Source organism: Psammomys obesus, unplaced genomic scaffold (assembly GCF_907164565.1).
Source record: "Psammomys obesus unplaced genomic scaffold, mPsaObe1.curated_primary_1811, whole genome shotgun sequence".
Classification (NCBI taxonomy): Eukaryota; Metazoa; Chordata; class Mammalia; order Rodentia; family Muridae; genus Psammomys; species Psammomys obesus.
In genome coordinates this window covers 2,500,500-2,517,123 of record NW_026592118.1, presented here as the reverse complement: position 1 = coordinate 2,517,123, position 16,624 = coordinate 2,500,500, and the positions used below count along the sequence as shown (strand labels likewise).

At 36.7% G+C, this 16,624-nt stretch overlaps 1 protein-coding gene across 3 annotated transcripts in view; it reads right to left on the bottom strand.

Moving 5' to 3' along the window:
* The window catches only part of Ccser1 (coiled-coil serine rich protein 1), a 1,161,699-nt gene that overhangs the window by 1,037,196 nt on the left and 107,879 nt on the right, over positions 1 to 16,624 (bottom strand). For all 3 annotated transcript variants that reach the window (XM_055612833.1, XM_055612834.1, XM_055612835.1), the window contains exon 4: positions 6,909 to 7,002. In XM_055612833.1, coding sequence (XP_055468808.1) covers positions 6,909 to 7,002 — 94 coding nt within the window. The remainder of the gene's footprint in view (positions 1 to 6,908; positions 7,003 to 16,624) is intronic.

Sequence of the window (16,624 nt, the reverse complement as noted above, 5' to 3'; positions counted from 1 at the left end):
TTAGATAGATGATAGGTAGGCAGGTAGATAAACAGACAGACAGATAACAGACATAATTTACTCTAAGTCAATTTAGTGTTTCTCACATGTACACATGTTCAGGGATGACTGTTTGCGAGTGGATAACCTATCTCCCATCCAGGGCTCATCTCTAGAAAAAGCTAATTGTTTCTCTTACAGCAGCCATTCATTGGCTGTAGCTCTTCATCTGGAGATGGGGCCTTGTGAAATATTTCCTATTTGTATTGGCATGTCAACTGTTGTGATCCATGGTTTTGTTTAGACAACTGGATTGCTAAGATTTCATGATTTCTGCTTCCCTGTCCCATCTGGGAGACGATATGTTACATCAAGCAACCTTGTTCTCTGGAACTTTGAATCTTTCTGCCTCCTTTTCCATGATTTTCCTTGAGCCTTAGTTATGTTTGTGTTGACATGCAACACAGTTGTGACCAAGCAACTCAGGGTCATTTATTCTCTTCATTTGTAGCAATTGTAGATCTCTGTAATAAGCTTCCATCTGTCACAAAAAGACATATCTTTGATGCCAGGTAAGAGCTGACATATAACAGCTACTTATTCTTTGAGTATGAGGGTCTACATTTGGAATGATGTCAGGTGTTATTTTGATTTAGTTAAATGGTAGTAATAGTTTCTCCTCTGGTGTCTAGGACTTCTCCTGCCATAAAGAGTCGGCTCTGTTTATAGTAACAGAAGTGAAGCCCCTCCTATCAAAGAGTGCTTAAGTCCAAATACCTAGAAGTTGGTTACTCCCAAAGATTTAGCTGTCACTGTTGCACCATTGAAGATATACTGCTGGGCTGGCCATTGTAGTGTTTCACAGATTTTAACAGCTGAGGAATACTCTTAATACCTTTCTCCCTTGGCAGCTTATATCGCACCTACTGGTAATATGAGAAGCAGTGGTTAGGAAAGAGACAAGCAGGTCTGTACCAGCTCTATATTTCCAAGTTTCGTGTTCAAAGTGGGTGTCTGCCTCAGCAATAGGGTCTTATCTTTAGATTCTAGAGGGAAACCAAGGGCAAGATCAATAGCCTATATTGCTTTGAAAAATCTCTTGGACCGCTTCACCTTTTGCTGGCCAACTATTGGTAGGGTAGTTTCTCTTGCTTAGTACTGAAATAACTGTTCAATAACCTATAACTTCTATGGAAGCTATTATCAACCTTTGTAGCACAACCTTACTTTAATATATATTTATATAAATATATAAAACTATATAGAGATTTTTAACTGAAGTTGTGTATGTAAGCGCATGCATACTCACAATGTGCATATGTATTTTAAAGTAAGCTTATAAAACCCCTATTTTTTGATGATAACTTTCAGTTTATTTGGGATGCATTGTAAAGATGCAATTTTCTTTAAAAGTTTTTACACTTAATTTGATGAGGTTCTGATAAACTTCAGTTTCCTTCCCACAACTTACCTATATTTTAAAACAACTCATTAAGCCATACTGCTTTATAATAAACAATATGTTTTAAAAGTGTATGGTTCTAGGGTCTGTGACATGAAATCGATACTGAAAGCAAGACAAAGAATGCTTCTTCATCACCATTGGTTCTTTTCAGTCTCTTTGTATCATCCCCTTTTCTTCCCAGAAAATGATGTGTTTTGTTTTCAGTCAAATTTCCACTGTTCAATCTTTAGACCAATGGGATCTTGTGTTATTTTCATTGGCATTTTCTACACAGTACAGTTCATCAGCAATGAAATCATGTTCTTGTCCTGATCAATATTCCAGTTTTTTAAATAAGTATTTATTTATTTCATTATTGACATGTGTTTTTCTGAATATAAAGTAAAATATAACAATAAAAGGAAAGTGAGAAAACTACAAACTGATCAAGAAATAAACTCAGATATAGAGTTTTAAAAGGAGGGTCTCTGAAAGACTTTACCCAACATTGTATAAAAGTAGATAATGAGACTCATAAACAAACTTTGGGCAGCATGAAGGAAATCTTAGGAAAGAAGGGGAAGATAATAAGAACTGGAGAGGACAGGAGCTCCACAAGCATAGCAACAGAACCAAAATATCTGGGCACAGGGGTCTTTTCTGAGACTGATACTCCAAACAAGGACCATTCATGGATATAACCTAAAACCCCTGCTCAGATGTAGCCCATGGGCTGTCTCTGACATGAACTCAGTGGCTAGCTCCTGGATGGGGAAGCAGCCTTGCCAAGCCACAAAGGAAGACAGTTCAGCCAGTTTGGATGAGATCAGATAAGCTAGGTCAGATGGAAGAGGAAGAGGACCTCCCCTATCCATGCACTTGGAGAGGGGCATAGGAGGAGATGAGGGAGGGAGGGTGGAATTTGAAGGGGAGAAGGGAGGGGCTACAGCTGGGATACAAAGTGAATAAACTAATTAATATAAAAAATGAAATTTTAATTAAAAATAAGTTTACAACATAGTTCAACAAATGTTCCTGTTGTGCGGTTGAGCATTTTTCAAATATATGCCCAGAAGTGGTATAGCTGGGTCTTGAGGTAGCACTATTCCTAATTTTCTGAGAAAGCATCAGATTGATTTCCAAAGTGGTTATACAAGGTTACATTCCCACAGAAAAGGAAAAGATCTTCACCAACCCTACATCTGACAGAGGGCTAATATCCAGAAAATATAAAGATCTCAAGAAATTAAACACCCACAAACCAACTAATCCAATCGAAAATGGAGTACAGAGCTAAACAGAGACTTCTCAATAGAGGAATCATGAATGGCAGAGAAACACTTAAATGAATGCTCAAAGTCCTTAGTCACTAGGGAAAGGAAAATCAAAACGACCCTGAGATTCCACCTCATATACATCAGAATGGCCAAGATCAAATCTTCCAGTTTTTACTAAATGATTTTTCCAATGTATTCTTTAACTTATTCTCGTTTTTATTTTAAAATATATAATTTTAATGTAATATGACATCCTATGAAGAGTCTGTTATACTAAAGGTGTTCAATGTGATGTTTGGTATGCATATATGTAATTCTGCATTTATCTCAATCATAATCTTTAATGTTTCTATTATCCAACATTTTGACCCGAGATTCCCTGAATCAGTTCATCTTATAACCGATGAGCAGTTTCCTGTTCTTCCTACCCAAAGACCTGTAAGCATGAATGGACTTCCACCCCCAGATTTCTAGCTATTAAATGTTCATGATTATAAACACCCTTCAGTAGTAAAACAGGAGCCAAAATGAATCAGGATCAGTGCTCTTTTCAGGAATAGCTTCTGGGTATGCTATCCAAGTGTGCTCTATCATTCTTCCCCATTCATTTAATCAGTGTTGCTGCTCCACTGACTTGACCAGGCTACTGTTTCCCTGAGGTCCTGCCTCAGCGAAGACTGATGAGTAATTGGCATAGACACACAGGAAACAGTAGCTAAAATGATGAATTACAGATCTAAACCTAAATTCCTGGATATGAATTGTCATATATGCTAGCTTTTTTATAACATCACTTAGAGAAGAGGCACTTTATAGGTGCCCAAGGATCACAACTGAGCAACAATTTGTTTTAGAGGATGAGACGGCAAGTGTCCTGCAGAGCAGTCAGTTCTCCGTTACGCTTTCTGTGCAGTGAGTAAAAAAGCATAACACTTCACGTTTCCTCCCTAAATGAACTGAATAACAGTCCTAATATTTCATAGGGGAAAGTAATTTTAAAGCGATTTTCCCAGAGCACACATAGGAAACTACATCTTTGCTTTGATTTTAAGTCATTATTTGTTCTACACCATGGCTGGGTGTCAAACAACTGGTCTTGTCATGTCATCTCTACATTCAATTATTTCAAAATTATTCCAGTAAATACAAAATAGAGATGAGAATATGATTTGGGAATTTTTAATCCCAAATCTCTATAAATCTACAACTCTTTCACTCTAGACAACCATTTCTTGGGGTTGATAATTTTAAATAATGTGTCAATTTAATCCAAACCCTTCTCCATACTTGTGGATCAAACAAATCACTGATACAACCATTATATCAACCATTATATCTCAGACACCTCTACAGTATATTCTATAAAATACAAGCTAAATGAGAATGCCATTTTAAAATTCAACAAAGTGAACTGTAATTATGTAAGACCCAGTCAAATCATATTCTCTCATTAATTCAGAAGATCTCTCAATTCTTTTTATAAATTAATTTTTATTTTTTTAATATTAATCACAGCTTATTTACTTTGTATCCCAGCCGTAGCCCCCTCCCTCATTCCCTCCTAATCCCACCCTCCCTCCCTTATCTCCTCCCTGTCCCTTTCCAAGTCCACTGCTAGGGGAGGTCCTCCTCTGCTTCCATCTGACCCTTCTTTATCAGGTATTTTCAGCACTGGCTGCAGTGTCCTCCTCTATGGCCTAGCAAGGCTGCTCCTCCCTTGGCGAATGGGGGGAGGTAAAGGAGCCAGTCATTGAGTTCATGTCAGAAATAGTTCCTGTTCCCCTTACTAGGGAAACCTATTTGAATACTGAGCTACCATAGGCTACATCCGAGCAGGGCTTCTAGGTTATATACACATTAAAATTTATTTAACGGGTTACATAACAACATAGACATTGTACATATAAACTGAGTTAAATCTATATATCCCTGTGAAATCCATCATTTCATCACAGTAAAAATAGTATTCTAACTACAATGAGTTTATATAGTTTTAAGTAAATGCTCCTACAAGGGTGACACATTGCATTTATCTATTTTATTTTAATTTTATTTCATTTTATTATTTTTTGTCGTTGTTTTATTTTTCAAAACAAGGCTTCTTTTTATAGTCTTGTCTATGCTGGCACTAGCTCTGTAGACCAGGCTGGTCTCAAACTTAGAGATCTGCTTGCATCTGACTCTTGACTGTGCCACCACCACCAAAACACATTTAGCTGTTTTATTTTGCAGTAATCTTCTTTGTGCTTTCGATCATGCTGACCATCCACAGAATAATGCTGATCATGGATCCTATAGTATTCTCCATGCTTATTTTGTTATTTGCCACTTTTTTCCTCCTACTGAAACTTGTTATAAAATTTCAAGAAGTTCCAAATCAGTAAAGCTTATTTATGTAATCTCTCTTTACAAAAAAAAATCAAATATATTTGAAATTATTATATCCACCTTACCACACAGATTTTAAAACCTACAAACAGAAATTCTTCTCATTATCTCACATGCATGGGTATGTGTGGGATAAGATGTAAGGGAGGAGAGAGGAAATGAACCCTTCAGGGCTGGCATTGTACTTCTCTCAGCATCGCATCCAGAGGGACAGACTGTCCATTTTTTATGTATATTGATGCTAGAGATCGACCAAGGACTTAGGTATCCCATGTAACCCTCCCCTGTATCACTCACTGTTAATAACTTTCCCTGTATTCATGCATTAGTAAATATAAATGCTTTCTTCACTGCTTTGATTATTCTTATGCTACTGAATATTCAACAACTGTCTTATTGAGAGCCATTTTAAAGTAATTTAAATGATCTTTACATTTTATTTATTTATTTATTACAATTTATTCACTTTGTATACCCGCTGCAGCCCCCTGCCTCATCTCCTCCCCGGCCCACCCACCATCCCTCTTCTCTCCCTAAGCCCTTTTCCTTGTCCCCTGATAGGAGAGGACCTCCTCCCCTTCCATCTGACCCTACCCTATCAGTCTCATCAAGGCTGGCTACATCATCTTCCTCTGTGGCCTGGTAAGGCTGCCCCCGGCCAGGGAGAGGTGATTAAAGAGCCAGCCACTGAGTTCATGCCACAGGCAGCCCCTGTTGTCCTTACTAGGGAACCCACTTGGACACTGAAATGTCATGGGCTTCATCTATGCAGGGTTCTAGGTTATCTCCATGAGTAAAGGAAAACTTTATACAGTGACCCCTAACGTATAAATGCTAGGATAAATACACATGAAAGACAAACTTCAGAAGTTATCTTCATAAATTTTTCAAGGGGTATCTGGCAAACCAGCTGCAGGTAAAATGTTCTGAGAAGTTTTAATCCCACATGGATAAACAATGACGAACTAGAGAGGGTAAGAGAAAATATAAACATCATTACGGTCTGCTTCTTAAATTTACAATATTAAAGGGGAATGAGCATTTAGCATGCACCAGTGTCTCAAAATATGGCTGAGAATTACTACAGAGAGCATAAGTCTGAATACAATTAGGCTATAGATGGTACATTAAATGAAGTATATTTTGAATTTAGAGACATAATATTTAATATAAATTCAAACTAATACAAATATGGTGTGTCCTCAAAGTTTATGTGATACGAATTTACTTATCACTTATTATAACTACAAATGTACATTTGAAGGTATGTCTATGGCTGCTTTTCATCACTATCAGCTTTTAGGTCGCCTTGCACTATCAGCATTTATCTATGTTGTTAGGGATGTTGTGAATAAAATTTAGACTAACAAATCTAGATCAACAATGCTTTCATTTGTCTGAAAGTGAACCATGAAAATGATATGGTCACCATTATATTGTTCCCCTTCAAACATAAAATGTTAATAATTTAAATTGTTACCTTTTTAATTGGAGCATTTCTCCCTTTGGAAAGATTTTGTGTGTTGTTTTATTTTACAGTTGTGTTATTTGATAGTTGTTAGCTGGATTTACATTTATATTGAAGGATTCAGAACACTAAGCTTGTTCATTACACACAGATGATGAAAGGAGAAGCCTAGCCATGCTCTGAAGAGTGGCTCGCTTTACTGTGACAGCTGCACTTAGAGCTAATTGACTGGAATCAGGGTCACAAGCTGTGGGTATTTATTGGGGGTCACAAGCTGTGGGCATTTGTTGGGGTCACAAGCTGTGGGCATTTGTTGGGGTCATATTGCTGTAGGCATTTAGCCAGTGCTTACCTGGGGGTTGAAGATTCTGTTCCTCTAAAAATTCTAAATCAAGCATTAGATCATCTTCATCCAGTTCACAGGATCCCAAATGATTTAGAACATCCTAAAAGAAAAGTAAAAGTGACCAATGAGAGAAAGCACAGAGGAGCTACAGAGTTAGCCATATGTACGAGCCATGAAGAAAACACTGACTAGATCAGAAATTGGCTCTTGTTACTTCTGGTTCTATTGCTCTAATAAAATCCTTTGTTTTCTAAACTTTTAAACTTTTCCTATTACTTGCTTCCCTTAATTATTCCAGCCATTTAAAACTGATAAAATATAATTTTCAAATATGAAAGATATAAAAAAATTAATAATGATCCTAAGGCATGAGAATAAAATTGTTTGTTTTCACACAAATAAACTTTTGTTGCCATAAAATGATAGATTTATGAGTTATCCCAGAAGCAAAAAGACATATACTCACTTATAAGTGTATATTAGACATATAATATAGGATAAACATACTAAAGTCTGTATGAAGACCTAAAGAAGCTAAGCAAGGAGGAGGACCCTGGGTAAGATGATCAATCCTCATGCAGAAAGGCAAAGGGGATGGACCTTAGAAGAAGTTAAAAACAGGGAACAGAGTATAGTTGAAAGACTTTACCCAGCAAGGTATCAAAGGAGATGCTAAGACTCATAACCAAACTTTGGGGAGAGTGCAGGGAATCTTGTGAAAATAATAGATTTTTACATATGTAAAAAGAGTGTAATATTTTTCAAATACACATATGCCTATAAATGAAGGCTTAGTTTCATTTTTATAATATTTCTAGTTTTGGCCACATTATCAGTGTCATACATAGGTCCCATTTCATGGAATGGACCTAGTATGCAATTTTTAAAAGTGCTTCATTGTCCCATAACATTTGTGTCACTAATCACTGCAGGCCAGTCACTGTTATAGGTTGCTGTGTTTATAGTTGGATAAAATTGATGATTACTTTTCTCTTCCAGTAGCTTGAAGAGTATGTTTCATCACCATGAATGCTTCTCAGTAGGGGTAGATGAATACTTCCATGTTTGCTGACATAAGCAAGTTGTGTCTTCAGCTTAGGGCTTTACCATCAGGTTATGAAGATTTACTAACAGCCATGGCAATACCCTATGGTGTGTGTGTGTGTGTGTGTGTGTGTGTGTGTGTGTGTGTGTGTGTGTTGGGCAGGGGAGGGGGGCAGATTTATGGGATCCCTTTGGCCAATGACTCAACAAAATATAAAGCATTCCTGATACTAGGGGTTTTAAGTTGGTAAGTACAATATGTCTAAGTGGGGATTTAGCCCCCTATTATAGGATAACTTCATTTAAAATTGTTCATATAAATATATATTTTAAGAAGCTTCTCCAGTAGTAGATTTCTATATTTCCAAGATCTTTGACATGACCCTCCCTCATTTAATTCTCCCAATCTAGTTTCTAAAAACAGTCTACAGTTAAAGACTATCCTCATCAAAATTCCAACATATTTCTTCACAGAGAGTAAGAGTCTTCATCATCATAAGGAAACACACACACACCAACCAAATTAAAAAACAATAACAGCATAGCCAAAACCATCTTAAATAATAAAAGGAACTGCTGGAGGCATTAGCATCCCAGATTTCACGTTATATTTCGGAAAGCAGCATGGCATTAGCATAAAAACAGACGCACTGATCAGTGCAGTCAAGCTGCAGACATGCAGACATGCTCATGGATACCCATGTTTACATAGAAAAGTACACACTGGAGAAAGGGCAGCATTTTCACCACAGGGTGCAGATCAAGCTGCTGTGGAACAATGAAACAGATCCATATCCATGCACAGCAAAGGCCACCACCATCTAAGCAAGGCGGGAGCCTACATAATGTGAAAAATCATTACCCATTATATATCTGATGTATTTTTCTATAGGTACTGAGTCAAACAAATAGCCAGCAATATTTTGAAGAGTGAAAAAAATTAATTTCCAGTACAAGACCAACCACCTTTTACAATAATTCAAGAAAGAATACTTTATGTGTTTTGAGCTTCTGGGACACGGTTTGTGCAGCACCCTTCCCTTCTAGTAGGAACTGTTCTACACGGACACTATGCTCAGATTCTGGCATGAGCCAATACCGTGTTCTTGTGTTCTTGGTAGATGGTGCAAGATCAGTCTCTCAACCACCTCGGTGACCAGAACACTTGCTCAGAAATGAAAATAATTTCTTTCTTGGCCTGGTCATCAACAGTGCAAGAGGCAAAATGCCATTTGAGCAGGGACCCTGTGGTTTTTATAGAGGAGTCCTATACAGGCAAGAGGAGTCCTGTATAGGCTATAGGAGTACTCGGGTCCCAGCCTCACAGAAATAGGTTTTCTGGTTGCTGCTCTCTGCAGTTTTCAAGGTCCAGAGACACAGATGATGCTTTTAATTTTGGGCCCATTAAGTCCCTTTTGAATTTGTTGAGACATTGAGCCATTGCTGGGGAAAAAAATAACTTTTTCAATACACTTTTTTTTTTTTCAATATAGAAACTTTCTCAGGTATTCCAACATTTTATATAGAAGTGTTTAACTAATAAGTGGTCAAATAAAAATTGGGAAACTCACTACATGGTTTTGATGCCTTTCTCAATTGTGGTTCTCTCTTGACAATCAGGCCTATGTTTCATTTCTCACAGATCTATATGCATTGTTTTAAATCCCCTCACTCTGAATGATTTAGTGTTAGTGTGATGAAGCTCTTGAAAGCTGTAGAAACCACAGAATTAAAAAAAAGGGAAGATTTAAAAAATGGTATTTTAAGACATAAAGGTGATCATACAAATTAAAAGAGTATACATTTTCTAGATCTTTCCAGAAAAGACATCCGTAGCAATACATTACTTTTATTCACAACCATCTCTCTGCAAAATTCTGTCACTGTAAAACTTGTCTCCCTATATCCATCAATATAAAACTTGTTTCTTTGATTTTTAGTATAGTTGGAGTGAAAAAAATAGAGAGGAAGAGAAGAAAGGAGAGACAAAAAAAATTTCTATAGCAATCCCTTGTTGACACAAAATAAGTTCTTTCTAATAAATAAATAAATAAATAAATAAATAAATAAGTAACAAATTTAAAAGTCAAAAGATCTTCAAGGGTAGTTAAGAAATACAAGTAGAATTACTTCACCAAGCTTATCTCTGATGATATGAGGATCAACAAAACAATAACCCATATGGCTACATGGAACAATTTGAGTCTGCCACACATGAGCTCATAACAAAAGCCAATATAATAAATTTAGGAAGTATCAATAATCAAAAATAAAAAGCACATACATTGGCCAATTTTCCATTATTGTAGCAAAATACCTGATATGTTCACCTTAAAAAGAGCAAAGTTTTATTTTACCTTATTGCTTCAGAGGAGTCTGAACTGCTTTTGATAGGCTGGATGGCTTGTTTTGATAGACTTTAGGACTGCGGTGAAGCAGAACCCCTTGCTGGGAAGTATAAAGTACACTAAAGCTGCTTGAATCATGTAACTCAGCTTGATGGGGGGGGATAGAGGTGGGAGAAAGGGAGGAAGGGAGAGAGGGAAAAAGAGAATATATGAATATCTCCATTAATGACACACTTCCAATCAACTAAATGCTTACCAAAGGTTTTCTAAAATCTACTTCTGAATGGTGTAATGGGATAAGAGCAAGATCTTGGGGACATCTAAAATGTAGTCCATAAAAACAGTGTGGGAAACCTTTAATTTCCATTGTCTGGGATTTTTTTTTTAATTAAACATTCGCTACAACTATTACGTTCCACATTTTTCTAGCCATGCAGGAAAGTGGGGTCTCAAGCCATTCTGTGTAGGAACAGAAAGGGCACCTCAGCACTAATGGATAGTCACACACAATATTCAAGAGGAAAGAAATGCAGCAGTCAATTAATGTAAATGATTGCATCTCAAATGTAAGAGTGCACAACTGTGTGCTTCAGACTTCTGCTAAAACAAAAACAAAAGCAGAATGCCCCCTGACAATTAAGTGATGACTAAGCAGCAACAGTCCCTCATCTCCTATGAGGTATAAATGCTAAATAACAAGGAAATAATGAGAAACCATGAATATTTAATGGTGTTGATACACAGTTCTATACATCTTAATAACAGGAACATTACTGTATAACACTAAGAATTGCAACATAAAAAATCATTTTATGTGAGGGCACTGCAGTATTGTACAAAATTAAAAGCTAAGATTGAACATCTTTAAAAGCGCATAAACGCATATAATAAGTAGAGTTCAATCATAAAATGCAAGTCTTAAGTAAAGGTCACAATCTAGGGTTTATATTTTTTCTGAATATACAACAAATACAAATGAATAGATAAAATCTCATCAAAAACTAACACCTGCAGATTTAAGAGATTCTTTCTTTCAGTTCTTAATAGAGAATGGTTATTAAATCCTGAAAAATGCTAAATGCAGACATAAATGTTTCTCAAATAGCACAGAATTAAAAAGTGGGCATCTACAAAGTGCAAGAACAAGGAAAATGATGAGAAGAAATATAAAAGCTATAAAAGAAGGTTCAAGGGAAACATCCTGACTTGGATTTAAGCATGCTCCACAAGACAGAACTCAGTACCCTGTGGCATTACCTTAGCCTAAACCTGTGCCTGGGTAGGTCATAGTGCAAGTGGAAGAACATAATACTACAAATTGGCTAAACTGTCATGGCATTAAACTTTACCCTAGGCTATCTTTATATCCCTGGGTTAATGTATTTCTCATGCCTCATCAGAGAGTCTTCCTTACGCAGTTGATGAGAATTAATACAGACACTTAACAAATGACGAGCATATACAGAGCAAGAGATTGCAGATGGCTCAGCTTTAAATAGGACGACTTAAATCATATATCCTCCCCACTCAGTTCAGGGATCATTGTAGAAAAAGTGCAGAAATATTGTAAGATTCAGAGGTAGTAAATGGCTACAACAAAACGAAACTTGCTGGACATGACTAGGTCATTGCTTTCAAGAATTCACAGTGCTGTGACTGGAGGCACAAGACCTACACAAGATCAAGCCAACTGAAATTCCTGCATGGACAGGTGGGTCTCAGGAAACCCCACCCCTGGTTGAGAAACTGTTGGCAATTGATGGCTGTTAAGGGATGGCTAGTAATTTTATGTCAGGAGAGCAACCTCTGAAAGATACTCCTGCTCCTGTCCAGCAGGTGGTCTTCAACCCATGCAGGCACAGTCGGCAACAGGTAAGTTCAGTGTGCATGTGAGTGTGTGTGTGTGTGTGTGTGTGTGTGTGTTGGTAAGGGCAAAAAGTGGATAAAGTGGTAGGAGAGATATGGGAGGAGTTGGAGGGGAAGGACTCGTGGAAAGATTTGATCAGAACACATTAATATATATATATATGACATTCTTATGTTATAAAAAGTAAGATAAAATACTGTTAATAAGCAGGAAATACTTTGCTTCAATATAGATGAGAAAGGAAGACATTTCATTGGGTTAAGTAAACCAGATTTAAATGCTAAATACCATAAGGTCACTTTCTCTTTTTTTATTTTAATTTTAATTTTTTTATTCACAGTTTATTTATTACATATCATGATTGAAGCCCCCTCCCTCAACTCTCCCAGTCCCACACCTTCTCTTTTCCCCCTATCTACTGAGAGAGGGGAGTTCTTCACTACTGCCATCTTCCCATAGCTTCTTAAGTCTCATCAGGACTGCCTGGATCTTCTTCAGGCAACGTCACATCACCAGGGGTGAGTGATCAGAGAGCACTCAACTGAGTTCATGATAGAGGCAGCCGCTGCTCCCCTCACTCAGAGATCCACAGGGAGACTGAGCTGCCAATCATCTACATCGGAGCAGGGGTACCTGGTCCTTCCCATGCATGGTCTTCTGTTGGTGTTTCATTCTCTGCAGAACCCCCTAGGCTCAGGTCTTTTAGCTTTGTTGGTCTCATTGTGGAGCGCCTGTCCTCTACTTGTCCCTCTATTCCCACCCTCTCTTCTTCCATAAGACTCCCTGTACTCTGCCCAAAGTTTGGCCTTGAGTCTCAGCATCTGCTTTGATGCCCTGTTGGGTAGATCTTTTCAGAGGACCTTCTATAATAGGCTCACATCATGTTTTCTCTCTTCCACCGCTCCTGGTGTCTATCCTGTTTGCCATTCTGAATGAGATTTAAGCATTCTCTCTAGGGTCTTCCTTCGTATTTACCTTCTTTAGGTCTGTAGATGGCTATCCTACATTAAACAGCTAATATCTGCTTACAAGTGAGTGTATACCATCCCTGTTTTTCTGTTTCTTGGTTACCAAAAGGTCACTTTCATACACAGAATCAAATACATCAAACCCACTGAAACAGAGAAGAGATGAATGGTTACCAGAGGCTAAAGAGGTGCTTGGAATAAGCAGATATTTGTCAGGTACTAAATAACACTTAGCAGAAATGAGTTTGGGAAGCCAGTACTGGTTATTTAGTTAATCATAATATATACTTGAAAACTGCTGAGAGTAAAATATCTTCACTACAGGAACACTTGAGATTGTAGATGTTAAACAAATTTGCCATATATACTTCAGAGCCCATACATATTAGAATATCACAATACACATATAAATATATGTAGCTTTTTTTAGTTAAATGTAGCATATAATACACTCTCATTAAAAATAAAAATAACTTAAAGTAAATTGATATGCAATTGTTGGTCATTTACAAATTGAAAAAATACTGTTACACAAAACAAATTATTATTTAAAATCCATTAAATTTTGATTTGATGCATATTCCAATCTCTGGTATTCAAGATTTATGGGGAAATTGAGAAGCCCTGTTTATTTGCCTGAAAAGCTAGTTACAAAATAATTCAAAAGAATAGTAAGTTGGATACTAATAAATTCAAACACAAGTACAACTAAGAATTTTCTAAGCAGACATTTAAAATTCTTCTAATAATTACTCTTATAAATTCACAAATGTCTTGATATCAGAAACTGTTACAGTTTTTAATGAAGTAAATCAAATATTAGCCTTCTGAGTTCTAGGGACATAAAAGAGAGTCTAGAAGGAATGATTACTTTCCTCATATGCCTTGTATTCTAGATAATTGTATTCTAACAAAGAAATACCCATACCTTTCAAAACAAACAAAATAGGCATCAGCTGTTGTAAATCAGTTCTCTAGCACCTACATCCTATTGACTAAAGCAATTAAGTTGAATTTAGGAAGCTGTAAACTGGAAGCAAAATGCCACAATTGCTGTATTTGGATGCATCCATTCCACAAAGACTTCTAACATGCGGTATTAGCCTTGGTAATTCTTCATTTGTGATTAAAAAAAAAAGGTATGGTGCTGAAAAAACATAAGGGAACTAAGTAAGACATATCACTACACAATAGATTTTCTTTGAAAAGAAAAGAATTCCATCAAGAGACAATCAAATTATTAATGTAACTACTATCAAGTCAGATTTAAAATATCTAAGAAGCTATATTTGGCATAAGAGTCTCAACCTTAGCATATTTAAGACATAAATTATCTATAGTAACTTCTCTGCATTGATTCTCAGTACGTGGAAGAATTCCCTCATCAAATACACATTATCCAATAAAATAATGTATTGGCATGTAAATGTATACGAAGGTCATAGTTGCTTGCTTTGCATTTTTGAAGCTGGGTGTAAAGTAATGAGGTAGATGAAACTAAGTCTATAAATAGCCGATTTCTCCCATCATGCTGATTAAAAGCATCTCCGTGAGAGATATCTCAGTGGTTGTGAGGAACTTTGTTCCTATAGCACACACATATCACCTCACAGTGGTCTGTAACAAAAACGTTTCAGAGGATCCAATTCCCCCTTCCCGCTTCCGCAGGGACTGCACACACATGGTACATGGATATAGATGCAGGCAAAACATTCATAGACATGAACTGAAAAATTAAAAAAAATAAATGAGTTTAACTTCTTTTGGGCTATAGGTTTTAGTATGTTTATCCTATTTTATATGGCTAATATCCACTTATAAGTGAGTATAGAATATGCCCAACTCTCACAAGAAAAGAGAAGAAAGGGAAGCTATTTAAGGGCCAATACAGAAAGAGAGGAGGCAGTTTTACTGGGAAAGTAATAGAGAGACAGGTTGCAGAGAGAGAACTCGGGTGAATAGAATGAGCTAGAGAATGAGAGGGAGTCAGGAGATTAGTTAGAGCAGATTGCTGGAGTTAGTTTGAGGCCAAGAAGAGCAATTCGGAGGCCGAGAGAAGACAGATTGAATAAATTAGCTGGGAGAGGAGCTGAAGGCAGAACAGCTGAGTTGAATCAGCCACCTATGAGCTCAGAAAGACCAAGTAAGCGTGAGAGTATTGAGCAATAAATCTCAAAGGCTGAAAACATTTGAGGCCTAGGCTAGATTGTACAGAGGCTAGAAGCTTCCAGTACTAGGCCTAGGTTACCAAAAGGAGGTGGAAAGCCTCTGAGACAACAACTGAAGCAGGCAAATAAAACTTACTTTTACACCTTTGGTTTAACAGTTCAGGGGTTTGTTGTTTCTGTTGCCATTTAAAATGAGAAGGAAATCTATAGGGATCCCTCAGTTGTGACAAAGCAAGCTCACTGTCACTGCCGTGTCTCTTGGATTCTGAATCTGACACCAGTTCTCTATGGCTAACTAAGCAACACTAAATCCAGTGAGAACAGCACCCCTTTGGAACAAATCTTTCAATTACTTTCTTGCTAATTGGCTACTAATGTATGCGCTCATGAAAAAAACAAACATTAAACAATTAAGATTTTTGAGAATAGTTTTTTAAGCATTAGTTAAAATTGTATCTTCTAAGCATTATTGCTATGTGTATATTAGGAGAAGCAAATATCCACAGTATAGCATGGACAACATTAGCTGTTACTCTGTAACCCCGTCAACTTTTGCCAATAACCATTCCAGTTAATCACTAGTCATTCACTGCTCTTAATGGGATATTCTCATTTGAATTTATCCTATACACACACACACACACACACACACACACACACATACAAACATATGTGTGTGCACATACACATACACAGGTATATACTAAATTCCTTGTTATTGTCCACAATATAATCTCATTCTATACTTACCATATTAGCTCATTTCAGAAAATATTATTCATAGTTTTCTTGTACTTACACTGAGTGGACTCCCTTATCCTAAATACCTATAAATTATATATAAACTCACAACTACACTAGTTTATTACAAGATTTTTCCCATCACTATAACACATATGGGGCTTATCAGAATAACAGGAAAATTAAAGTCTTTGGTTAAAAAGAAATTCCCTGAAGTTTAGTATGTGCTGGATCCATAGAAACAGTAATTACCCACTGTAAAACATTAAATAAATCGGTCCACACAGGGGCAATTCATTATTGCTTATGGAAAAGTCCGGGTAAGCACATGACTTTCTATCACAGGCCTGTATCTGAGAAGACAGTTCTTATGTCCTCAGAATCTCTACAGTATCACTGTTGTGCACACAAAATGTCTCATTAACCAAATAATAGTTAATTTACAATATGGTATGAAAATAACACTCCATTTAATTATCTACTGCTGAAGGACTCCGTGTAAAACTGTTTAAATGAGAAACATTACTTTACTTTTTAGAACTACGTAATTTTAAAACTTTCAGAAATTTTAACAATATATACTATT